General features: G+C 42.4%; 1 protein-coding gene across 1 annotated transcript in view; it reads right to left on the reverse strand.

Annotated features, from left to right (window-relative positions):
- Positions 1 to 3,202: 3,202 nt before the first annotated feature.
- zgc:113337 (uncharacterized protein LOC503741 homolog) overlaps positions 3,203 to 13,628 on the reverse strand; it is a 23,534-nt gene continuing 13,108 nt past the window's right edge. The window contains 2 exon segments of the mRNA XM_062534785.1: positions 3,203 to 5,481; positions 13,075 to 13,176. Of these exon segments, the coding sequence (XP_062390769.1) occupies positions 5,474 to 5,481; positions 13,075 to 13,176 (110 nt within the window). The 3' untranslated portion in view covers positions 3,203 to 5,473.

The raw sequence follows: 13,628 nt of genomic DNA on the forward strand, positions 1-13,628 counted from the left end.
TTATTTGTATCGCACAGACAAGCTTTACCAAAAAGATCAGTGGATGAACTGAATGCGATGGCCACTAACTGTGACTGAGTGAATTCATATTTTGTGCGTCAACAGACATGCTGAAAGAGGTAAAACATCAGAGTCGAGATATTATTCCAAGAAACCAACCTCAAAAGAAGCATTCCCTGGCTGCACAGGGAAAAAAGAAAAAAAAAGGGAAAAAAAGGACGAATGTTTCCATCTTGTGCTGATTTTTGCTTCTATTTCCAGAGGCATGCCCTGGCAGTGCTAGAGTCTTGATCGCTTCAGTCCTCCGAAAATCCCCAATAAGCGGAACCACATGTGAGCGAGAACCTGGATAAGACGTGTAGCACCGTCACAGAACGAGAGAGATGCAGACGAGGATGAGAACTTGGACAGAAAAACATGACCCGTTAAAGGAACACTTTACAATCATGGTGTGCAGGATAAGTGTTTTGTTAAATGCTTTAATTAATTTATCGAACGTTATAATAAAGTGTCCCCAAAATATGATCACCAACACAGAGACACAAGAGGAGAAAATGTTCAGTGAAACCCAGTCAGAGTCAGAAAAGACAGAGTTGTCTTGTGTTCACCCTAAACAAGGCTGTACAGCTGTGGAGACATTGTTGACTGGTTCAGGCCCAGATATCAGCTTAGATCAGGAATGTGGTGAGTTGATGGTATCGGGCCGTCGGAGGAGGATAGATATTTCTGCACTAGCAACACCGAGGCTGAACATCAGCATTTAGCTGTGACCACTGACCAGGGCTCACAATGGACAAAGGTGGCCACTCAGACAGAGTCACAGTACAGAGGACAGGGTGGGAAGTGTTATTTAGGGTGAAAGGAGTGTTAGTTAAGGTGAAAACTATTGGGAAACCTTTGAATCACTTTGGAGGGAATAGAGTGAATTGCCTCATTGCTATTTTAATTTTTCTCACTTTCAAGAAAGACTTAAAACAAAAATGTTTTGTTTTGTAGGGCACAGTGACTAAATGATGTGATATTTCCAGTTTCAGTGGGAAAGGTGGGTGAGGTCCCCATTTTGTCACACATATTTAAACCATATTACAATGGCTTTCAAAACATCAACTATTTGCTAGATAAGTGCAAGTCCTGACAAGTGCAAGCAATTGTTCTCTGTTCTGTGAAAGTCATTTATACTGTCTGACAGGCAAAATAAACATTTCCTCTTGAAGTCCCAATACAGTGGTGATAAGATCATCCCTGTCCAGACCATTGCAGAAACTTCAAAAACATAATTTGGCATCAAACCTTGGCTACATTTTTCCTGGACCTGTTCACATAAAAACGGATAACACGTCTTAGCCTCACACAAACAATTCCAAAAAGTTGGGCCACTGTGTACAATGAATAATAAAGAAAAGCAGAATCATGTTAACCCCATATATAATAGGCTAGTGCAAAGACAACATATGAACTGTTGAAGGAGATACATGTTTAGAAAATATATGCTGATTTTGAATTTGATACCAGCGTCATGTTTCAAATTGTTGGGACAGGGGCAAGAAAAGGCTGGACACGTTTTGATGTAATGATAGAGACAAGAAAAGGAGGAATACTTCACAATTAATTAGGCTAACTTGCAGAGCTCATAGGTAAAGATGTGGAGGTAGGTAGTCATCACTAAACCTGTGTGGGCAAATAATCAAATAATAAGAATATTTATCAACAGCCTACCTTTTATGAGACATGTTGCTGGCATCAAATTCAAAATGTGCTTATATTTTCCAACAGTTGATAATGTTGTCTATGTGCTTTTTACAACAAAATATGGGTTTACAACATTTGCAGATTATCACATTCTGTTTTCATTTACATTTTACTGTACAGTACATAACATCCCAATGTTTTGGAACTTTGGAACATTGTACGTTAAAGGCTCAAATTCACACCCATCAGAGGTTTTTGCAAAATATCCCAGAGCTTACCCCTCTTCCACTGGGTTCTGCTGTAGCCTGACCTAACCACACCCAGGCGCTGTGGCCTACTGTACCTAACCACACCCCAGCACTAACGGGTCAGGGACGTGACCAGGGCGGAACGATTGGCGGGACCGAGGCGTTTGTTTGCTCTGCTGATCTCCGCACCAGCTCCACCAAAGACCTGGCGCCATCATGTGAGACCAGCCCACCGGCCCTGGCCATCTGTGCCCCGGACCAGACACAGCACAGCACAGCTCAGCACAGCCGCCAAGACAGGCCAAACAGAAAGAAAGAGGGGAAAACGCACACACACACGTCGCACACACGCACGCCCAAGCACACACACGCGAGCACACACACACACACACACACAATGCCGGTGCCGACTTCAATCCGAGGGGAAAACACACACACATGCAGCATGCACACACACACACACACACACACACACACACACACACACACACACACACACACACACACACACACACACACACACACACACACACACACACACACACACACACACACACACACATACACACAATGCCGGGTGCCTACTTCAATCCGGGCTTGTTCCGTCTCTTAAGTCGGTCCAGGTGTTGCAGGCATGCTGGGAAAATATGAGAGTGACCACAGAGGTCATATCAATAGCCTCTGGCTAAGATCACTGCTCGCTGCAGTTTAGCACTCTCTTAACTCACTTAAACCATTTAAATGCCCTTGCACTAAAATGCATGCCATTTCAAAAGAATTATCCATGGCCGTTAAGTGTCAACAAGCCATCTCTGTCCTCCTTTTCGAAACACAAACTCAGAACCCCAACTCATAGCATGCAGTGGTGGGCAATTGGGCATAGTGGGGCATAATTGCTCTGTTGCTAGTTGGAGTTTAAAACACGGTTTTAAACTCCAACTCCCAACTCCAACTCCAGTTTAAAACCATGTTAAACTCCAAACTAGTGACAGAGCAATTGTCCCAGTATGTGTGAACAGCCTGCTTACAGTAAACTAGCCTGACTACGTCTGTTGTTCATCTGTCCATCATCGTGTAAAGCCCGCCCTGACGATTTGATTGGCCCGGTAAGATCTGTACAGCGCATAGTGGCAGTCCAACGGAGAAATGCCAGACCGAACTTCTCAGCCGGAAAATCATGGAGGCGGGGCTAAAGTTCGGCTGCACCCAGGCTGTGATTAAACCCCATCTGGAGGGATAAAGAACACACAAAGTACACGTCCACCTTACAATTCAACACAACACAACACATTTTATTTCATATTTGTGTTCATTCACACTCTCCCATTACACATTAAATTGATACACAAACATTATATACCAGCACATCCCTCCCGTAACAATACTGTATACACATTAATACTGGAAGGCATAGGGATCAGACACATGACATCTTTAGTGAAATAATGTTTATGGAGTGAGTGAGTGAGTGAGGGAGGGAGGGAGGGAGGGAGGGATATAGAGATGGATGGATGAATAGATTCATCAGCTGACAGTCCTTCAGAGTCCTAGCGTCTGGCGTTCATACTGTTTTATCTGGCTCTTCATACGGCTGCAAAAAGCCTGCAGTTGGCATTTCAGAGAGGTCAATGAATTGCACTGCGCCCTTCATGCAAATAAGCCTTAGACAGAAGTAGCATTAAGCATCAAACCTTTATACCAAAAGCGCATCATTCACTCCGAGACACAGAAAAGACAACAAAGAGAAGTGGCGCATTAACAGAAGAACTGCAGATTATTTCTGCTTCTCTCCCAAGTCATGTGCTATGTTTCATTTTTATCAAAAGTTGCCAAAGACCACTTAGACATTAAGCAGTGGAGAGAGGACACTTTTATATATGCAGCATACGCAGAACGATATCAACTACACCTGCTGTCCTTCATTCCATCTCGAAAATCATTATCCGAAACAGCAAAGTCCGCTATCTTTAGTGCATTGTGTGCGAGTGAAGGTATTATTTGCTGCTTATCTTCATATTTACGCAACTTCCCTTCGCAGAGCTAATATATTGAAGTGCATAATGATGAGTGCGATCCAGAGAACAACCACATTACCTACCAAAGACAAATCGAGTAAAGACCAACAAGCGCGCGCGCACGCGCACACACACACACATACACACACAAACATACACACACAAACATACACACACACTAACACACACACACACACACACACACACACACACACACACACAAAGACCAACAAATGCTATCTATGGCACTTAAGATCGCAGCATGCTTTTACTGAAATAGGCAAACCAGGTACCTGCTTAGAAATACACACATGCACATGCACACACACATACACAAGCACAAGGTACTCTCTCTCACACACACACACACACACACACACACACACACACACGCACGTGCACACACACGCACACACACACAATGTGGTCCCATCATTGCAGAAACAAGGCATCATACAGTATTTCAACGTCTTCACTACTGAAGCGAAACATTCAGCTGTAAATGCATTCTCTCCAGAGAGCCCTCTATGTGCCACAAACCACCCTGGACTCGGTCAGCCCTTACTGGTGAATCAGCGTGACCAGCAAACACACAACGGCCCCCGTGACCTTCCAGCTAAATCATAGCATAGAGACTGCTGAGACGACCAGGGTCATATGGTGCAGTAAACAGGACAGGCTGGAGGAGCCTGGAGGAACAAGGTGCCAAAGATCTAGCTGTGATTATTATGAATATGTTGTACTATGGATATCTGTCATGTGTATATCATACGCTGCATAGAAGCAATGGCCTTTAATTAACTTCATTAAATACTCACAGCAGCATACTATAGCAGGGTTTTTTTTTTTCGTAAGTTGTAGATATGAAGAGCATGGCTATACTTTAAAAACATGTAAGAGCATTGTTATAATTCTTTCCTTGATATTCTTTATGACTAGCGTGTTTTTTTTGTTTTCACTGAACCCAAGTTATTCTCTGAGTGTCAGTGAATGGTGTCTTGTGATACATTTACAACACAGTAAAGGAACATTGTCTAAAATTATAAATAGATATCTGCACCCACTGCAGAACCACCATCATCGTATAAACTCTCCCAAATGATGACGTCATATTCAGTGGAGCGGAAACAGCAGAGCTGTCGACTACAGAAACAATAAGCAACCTATTTATTGTGTTAATCACTGGTTAGCTTGCTATATCAGAGGGCAATGCATCATTGGGTTTCCTTTTTCGTTCGGGTGGTTATTTTTTCTCGAACAGATGGATTGTTTTGTTTTTCTTCCTTCTCGGAAAGTAAGGCCTCTCTAATCTTCGTTCTGCTATGCGGTTTTCCGTTCAGTTCCTGATAGTGTTTGGTCCTCGGTCCACAAGAGACATGGATAGACTAACATTAGTTGAATGTTGTCTGGAAGTTCAGGTGATCAGTCAGGCGGGGTTTCAGTCACAGGCACCTGTGAGCTGGACATGTGGTGAGCCTCGGACGTCCTCTGTTTTGTCCAACCTCAAATCGGCCAGGCCTGTCAATCAACTGAAACAGACCAAAAACATACCGCAAAACATTATGTGCTGGAGACAGCAAAATGGAGATATCACAAATAACACAAAGACAATTATCACAACATTTCTGGTCAAAATAATTCAATTCTATTCAACTTATGTTACAATTTATAGATGCCTCTAACACCGGCTTTGCTTGGACAGAATGGATTGGAATGTCCTCAGTCACTAGCTAAATAGACTGACCAACGCACCAAGATTTCTATGTGGTCAGTCATGACAGTTACTGTGCCCACTCCCTCTGTTTGAGAGCCAGACCCACCCACACCCATTCATTCAAGTTACCGTAAGATAGTTACTGCCCTTCCTGTTACTACTAGACGATATTTTTAGGTGATTTCATAGGTGATTTCATAACAGGGCAGTGATGACACACAGAGACATCAGTTTAAAGCAACCCAAAGCTCTGGTTTCCTTCCATTCTTGAAAGACCCCCGAGTGTATCCTCCATTGAAAGTTATTTTGGGCTGAAATGTCAGACTTTGCTTGACAAAGACCATAAGAACGGAAGTATTCATGTTGCACATGTTTCTTGTCACGGCCGACACCAAGACCACACTGGGGTCTGGCCAGTGTGTGCGTGTTTTGTGTGTGTGTGTGTGTGTGTGTGTGTGTGTGTGTGTGTGTGTGTGTGTGAATGAAGCAGAAAGAGTGTGGTGTGTGGTTGACTGTATGTAGCCTGCCCTGTGTGGGTTGTGTTAGAATGTGACTGGTCTGCACTGGCATCTGTTTAGTGTCTGGTCTTTCTCTCTCTGTATGTGTGTGTGTGTGTGTGTGTGTGTGTGTGTGTGTCTGTGATCTGGTGTACTGTATGTGTGTTTATGAGAGGTTTGGGGTGTATATTTCTATGTGTATGAACGTGAGTGGTCTTGTTTGCATTGTGAGTGTGTGCTTGAACATGAGTGGTCTTGTGCGTACGTGTGTGTGTGTGTGTGTGTGTGTGTGTGTGTGTGTGTGTTTGTGTGTGTGTGTGTGTGTGTGTGGTATGTGTGTTGTAACACTCTCACACTTTGTCAACATCGGTCCAGACTCCGACTAAACGACGATCAAACTCTCTGTTCTATATTTATTCCAATTTCCAAGAATGCCCGTTATTTGTTTATTATGGTACCCAGCCTATGACAGCAACCAGAAATAAAAGCCTGCAGTATTTGGGACCCTTATTTAGATTATTGTTATGGGAATCATCACGGAGTCCCTCCACATCAACCCTTTATCTGTCCAGGATGGTGGCCATAGAGGTCACTTTGATGTTGTTCTGTGGTGGGTTAGGACAACTGAGGCAAGCATGACAGATGCACTCCAGCTTTTACGTGGCGTGATTCAGCTCACCGAGCATTCAGTCAAGGATGCCCACAATTGTGTGCATACACCCAGTTGACACACAAAACAACCACACACGCGCATGCACACACACCAATGCACACACACAGGCACGCAGGCACGTACGCACACACACATACACACACACACACACACACACACACACACACACACACACACACACACACACACACACACACACACACACACACACACACACACACACACACACACACACACACACACACACACACACACACACACACGCACGCACATGCGTACGGACACATACATGCACACCCACACACACACGGGACATCTAACTGTCCCTATGGTAATGGACTCCCTGGCAGAAGTGATTGCATCTCAATGTGACTTTACTGGCTAATACCCAGATATATAAAAAAAAATAAAAGGATGTCCATCTCTCACCCCTGAGCGACCCCTCCTCAGACATGGTATCTGTCCCCTCATCTGAGATTCCAGACTTTCTCTCCCTCTGCCCCTTTCACGCTGCGCCACTCATCCTCTCCAAACAGGAAATGGTCACAGGAAGTGGTCACTCCCCTGAGCTTCCTTGAGTAGGCCCCTGTCAAGGTCTTAAGGAGCAGCTTCCCTCTCTCCACTCTGCCTTGGCTGGCAGGGGTGTACTTGTGTGAATTAAGTCATTAAGCTTACCAGTAAACTACTGCTCACTATGGCAAAACACCATTACACGGCAAAAACTGCTCATCCAGTAAAATCTAACCAAATGTTATTCATCTTATATCAAGATAAAACAATTTTTAGTTGGAACTGTTTTCAGTAAAGAGACTTAACTATCTCTTTCTCATTTAATAATTTGACTTAATATTAAAAGAGTTGAACTTATTTTAAGACAACCTGATAATGAGCAAATTTGTCTGCCGGTGCGTGGAGTAAATTTGTCTTGATAAGACTCCATAAAAGTAGTCGTAAAAATAAGTTAGTCATCCTGAATAAGTCGACACAATCTTTCGAGAGAGCACTAGGTAAGTCTCGTCATACTAATAACAATACCAAATAGATTTTGGCGATCTTAATATAAGATCAATGACACGTGGTTAGATTTTGTTTTTTCAGTGAGTGCTATTACTATTGCCAAGTGTTGTAAATGCTTTATAAACTACATCAACAACAGCTGGGTCACCATTCAAAGAGTTACTGCAGTGAATTAAGACACAAGAGGGGATCTTACTTATTATAGAGAAACTACAGACAATCATTACAAGGGAAATATTACAAATATGAGCACTGCTACTTCATACAGAAATCTCTTCACAGCATATCATTTGCCCAAGTTCCTTTCTAAATACAGGCTGCCAGTCTAAAAAAACATCTCTTTGTGCCCTAATTGGTCATAAGTGGTGCCACCCTTCAAGCGAAAAACAATGAAATTGCACCCCTGATAAAATTAAACCGGTCACACAGTTCACAAGTTCAGCGGCAGGCCGCAGGAATTTAATAGCTGAAACAACTGCTTCACTGCAATTTTATTTGGCGTGTAAATATGTGAAGACCTTTAAAAAAACGGCAGTTTGGAACAGAGGATAGAGGGAGCAACACATTGCTGAAATGTTTTGTGTTTAATTTCTGGCACATTCTGTGAACTATGTTGGAAGCAGCTGGGAACAGCTTTATTTAGTCATTATACAGCCCACTGTGTGGTTGACCTCTGCCTACTGCTTTGGTGCTGCTGTGATTGATCAGATCAGCTGTCTACCATTAGAGGAATAATGATTCTGAGGTCCTTCCCTTGCAATTGCTACTTGTTTTGTGAGGTTCACCAAATTATTTTTATTTCTTTTTTTCTTAAACACAGTGGCCTCAAATACAGCTTTTGGAGGTACATATTATTGTGAAGTTCTGGGCCAAAGGAACCACAGAAAGCCCTGAGGAGAAACTTGAAATATGTCCACTGGACACAAGCTGAAGCGTGATTTAGAGGTTTAGGAAGGAACATTCAAAAACAGTCGAATAACCATTTTCTGGACTCTGGACAAACCTTTTGGTGTTGGCATGTCACTGTACACCTGCTAAACTGCTTATGATTGCGATTTCTACCAAAAGCATTCATCAATGCAGGACCAATCCTAAACGATTCCAGCCAGAGTTCCTTTGCCAGGCCACATTGAGCTTGATCCCTGTGCAGGGTCGGGCGGTGTCGTGTGGATGACTGCCAGCATGTAGAACTGAATAACGCAAAACAATCCCTAAAATACTCCCACACAACAATAAAACACCTCCTCTACACAATCTAGATGACACAAAATACACCTGTAAAGTGTTTGGCAACTCTTCTAAATACTGTCTGTTTATTTGACATTAGGAGGGAGCAGGAGATATTTTCAAAGTGAGGGGGACCAAACTGTGAGCAAAAACCTAGATAGTGAAATCAGGCTCCGATATATCGGAACACCACTTCCAACCCACTGTCTCTGTGGGCAGCCCAGGCTCCGAAAACTGGAAAAAGTGTGGGCCGCCTGTCCCCCAAACAAAAACGAAATTCTGCATGCCATTTCTCTCGGAATACTGAAGGTAGGGTTGAGCTACCTCTCTGGTGTGTTACAGTATGTTTCATCATTGGTATAAAAACATGTATTTTTTTTTGCACAAAATCTTCTGTTAATAAACTTAAATATAAATATTTCAAAAAAATAATCCTGAACACAAACAAATGCCACTTCCTGCAAAATCCCTGACTGCACCTTTACGTATCTGACTGAGAAAGGGAGTGCAGGATGAGTGGCTAAGATGAATGATGGGGTCAAGACACAGCAAAAGCAAGCGTGGATTTTGGTGGAGAGTGCAGATTTATACAGTGTTAAAATAGTGCAAACAAAAAGACTTGACGACCAAAACAAAACAAAATTCAATCAACTGGTTCTTCCACAACCTCACAACAAGTTGTTGAACCCGAAATGCACTCTCCTAGACTTCTCACACAGGACTTTTCTCTCCTGTCAAGGCAGAAGCCTTGCTTTATATAAAGCCAATTAATTATGGCTACTTGGTCCATACCACTGTGACTGAGGGTGTTGCTCAGCTCCCATACAAGCACACATGGACAATACAGTACATTGGTTTAAAATGGGGATGAAAACCACCCACCCACATACAATCACACACATTTCCCATCAGGGAACAAGTTTCCCTGATGGGAAAAGCTCTACTCTTTCAAGTTACCTAATTACAGCAGAGACCGTTGATAAAGCAAGACAATTCATAAGACGGGAATTTATTGTATTTGTTAGAAGAACGGAAGGACCTACTGTAGGACCAAAGTTTAATTATTCATCTAATGTCCGAAAGAGTGTTTCATTGGCATCACACACAATGACAACAAAATAGTGCACCTATCAATTAAAAATGATATCTTCTCGTATTGCTTATTCAGTGAAAAGTTTATGTTCAACATGACAGACCCGCCTATTTAGGAGTTCAGAACTACGGGTCATTTCGTTCCATTGGCAAATCCCTTTATGATTCATCTTGGTAACTAGACAATTTTTGATTATAGGATCCAGGACCAGGAAGTGAAAAGCCCAATCCCAATGTTCGGACTCACAGACTTTGTTGTGCGCTCTGACGAAATTCGTAAGGACTTATGGCTGTCCCAATGTCGAATTTCAAACAGTGTAAGGGTTTGAAATAGTAAGGTAAACACAACGCACATGCATGGTGCAAGTGTCAGCAACGTCTTTGTTATGAAACATTGCCAAGGTACATGTGGTCTTGTGAAGTGCTGTCCCAATCCCATTTATACCTATCAGACCCCATGTGGCCTCACACACTCACTCACTTAGCACCTGAGATCAATTAAGTCTGTGAGTCCTTAGTCCTCAGTCCTCAAGGCTCACTTTGGGATTGGGCCAAAGTGTGTGTGTGAGGGTGAGTTAGTAGGAGAAAAATAGTCAGTTTAAATGTTCTGGGAAATGTTGGGGAAAAGTAAGGACCACCCTCTCACACTTGGTTACAGAGAATTGTGAGTCAAATACTGACTTGCCCTCCACAGTATTTCACTTTTGAGCATTTGTTTACTGTATGTGAAAGTTAGTAGAATACCAAATGGAATGGAATTGCCAAATACCAATTGCGAAATAGCAGATGTACAGATTGGTCATTATTTCTGAGAAATTACACACTTCCCTCTCTCACCCACATCTCCTCTCTCCGCCCTTTCTCTCCGGTATCATTTGATCAGTGCTCTTTTTAAGCTGAACTAAAGTGAATTTAAGAACTTACTGTAACTATTAGGTGCTACAGACTACTAGAATACATTCTAAGGCCATATGATTTGTATGTCCTTTGTCTTATGTGACCATGCAATAGTATAGTATAGGATAGTATAGTATATGACAGTATGACTTTGGACAAAAAAAAGGAGGATTTGCTTTAATATTTATGCTTTAATGAATGCTGAGCACCTGTAGCTGTGTGTGTATTTGAGTGTTTGAGAGTCAAAACTGTTCTTGTTGCATGTAATCTGACACACGAGCTGGCGCTCTGCTTAACCTTTTTGCGTAAGAACTAAGAAGCATTTCCACAGACAGAAGCACAGATACAGACCAGATGTACAGATTGGTCATTATTTCTGAGAAATTACACACTTCCCTCGCTCACCTACGTCTTCTCTCTCCGCCCTTCCCTTCCGGTATCATTTGATCAGTGCTCGTTTTAAGCTGAACTACAGTAGGGTGAGCTTGAGAACCAGGTACTACAGACAACTAGAATACATTCTAGTCAGTTTTAGATCTTTTACCCACTCCATCCATACCCAATTTCCATCATCATGCCCCCCTCTCTTTTTAGTGTATGGGAACCCTGATCTTGACAGTGTATTAACACCATAACATTTTTTTTTGTTTTTGAAAATATGTTTTGATCAAAATTGTCAGACCAACTTTTTGCTATGTGGGAGGTCTCAGCTTTTATGCTTAAGTAAATCTACTTTTATTATTTTTCACTTATTTCTCACCATACAGTATGTCACTGTTTGAATGCCTAAAAGCTACCTTGGATGTTGATTTTTTATGAAGCCATGAAGGAACACGACACAATGCTCAAACTCAATGACACTGATGAGTGTTTTATAGCTCCCACAGTGCTTTTTTATGTGCTTTTCTGAACTCATGTCACACATACAATGTCCAGTAGTGCCACCAGGTTCAACAGCAGCAACGGGGTATGCACGCGACATAAATAAACGTCCATCCAGCCGTTCCTAGATGCACTGAAATACTTTGGGAAAGGGAAAAGGGAAGTTGGTGTGGTCATTTAAACACGGACTCGCGGAGAACAACAATGGCCGTCAGCCCTTTCGCCTCATGGAGGTGTCACTCCAAAGGAAGCCGGCCGCCCAGAACGCCCATGAAAACCACGGACAGTTTCCCCGCCAAAAAAAGGTCAAGGTCTCACCTCTGAATGAAAGAATAGAGCTATTTTCCAAAGATCCTTGGGGAGAGTGAATAAATAATTGTTGCTCTATAATAACAGGACCTTCCGTCAGGGTGGCAGCCAAGAGGAAGGATTGTTTCTGCTCACTCTACTGCAACAGTGTGTGTATGAGGCAGTAAACTTAGCTGGACATCCAACACAGCTCATCTTAGTCCAGAGTGTTCTATATTATCATAGCCATCTTTGACCAAAGCCCTCCCAAATAATAGTAATAATACTAATATTAAAACATTAACATTAAAAAGAATGTTAAAAAGAATAGAGCTATTTTCCAAAGATCCTTGGGGAGAGTGAATAAATAATTGTTGCTCTATAATAACAGGACCTTCCGTCAGGGTGGCAGCCAAGAGGAAGGATTGTTTCTGCTCACTCTACTGCAACAGTGTGTGTATGAGGCAGTAAACTTAGCTGGACATCCAACACAGCTCATCTTAGTCCAGAGTGTTCTATATTATCATAGCCATCTTTGACCAAAGCCCTCCCAAATAATAGTAATAATACTAATATTAAAACATTAACATTAAAAAGATTATAGACTCAGAACATGAAAACAGAGAAATACCTCCCAAAAATCTGTATGGAAGTATGACAGTATGGGAGAATCTTTGGGCAAAAAAAGGAGGATTTGCTTGTACGGAATACGGGTAGCAGTACTGCACATTTGCACACAGGATTGGAAACTGATGTGTGTGTATTTGAGTGTTTGAGTGGAAACTGTGTTTGTTTGTTGCGTGTAATCTGACATGCGAGCGGGCACTCTGCTTACCCTCTTTGCGTAAGAAGCATTTCCACAGACAGAAGCACAGAGACAGGACTAGCAGGAAGGCCACCGTCGTCACGGAGATCAGGATGGTAAGAGCTGTCCCGACTGGAAATAAGAGAGACAAGGAGAACTGAGATAGAGAAAAGTGTCATATATACACACCCAGACATACACACACTCTCACTCACTCACTCCGAAACCAAAACACAAATGGATCTACATCTGAAGATGAAATGTCTGGGGCCACCCAGACATAAATAGGCTCAGGCTCCACACTCTAATGTTGGTACTCCAGGACTGAAGTCGTGCAGTCTGCAACGGGTTAAAGTGTAACTCTGGGGAAAATGGACACAAAAGGGGGATCAATAAAGTATCTATCTATCTATCTATCTAAAGGCCAGACATAAATAACATAAAGGCTTTATCAGCGATTGCAGGCCAAAACATAAATGATCACATTCATCTGATCTTTCCTCTCGATCTGCTAGCTGCCGTCAAAATAACATGTCTCTGTAGGCAGTCCAGGCTCCAAGATCTGTACGCAAAAATAGGTGCTA

This window comes from Sardina pilchardus, chromosome 4 (genome assembly GCF_963854185.1).
Source record: "Sardina pilchardus chromosome 4, fSarPil1.1, whole genome shotgun sequence".
NCBI classification, from domain to species: domain Eukaryota; kingdom Metazoa; phylum Chordata; class Actinopteri; order Clupeiformes; family Clupeidae; genus Sardina; species Sardina pilchardus.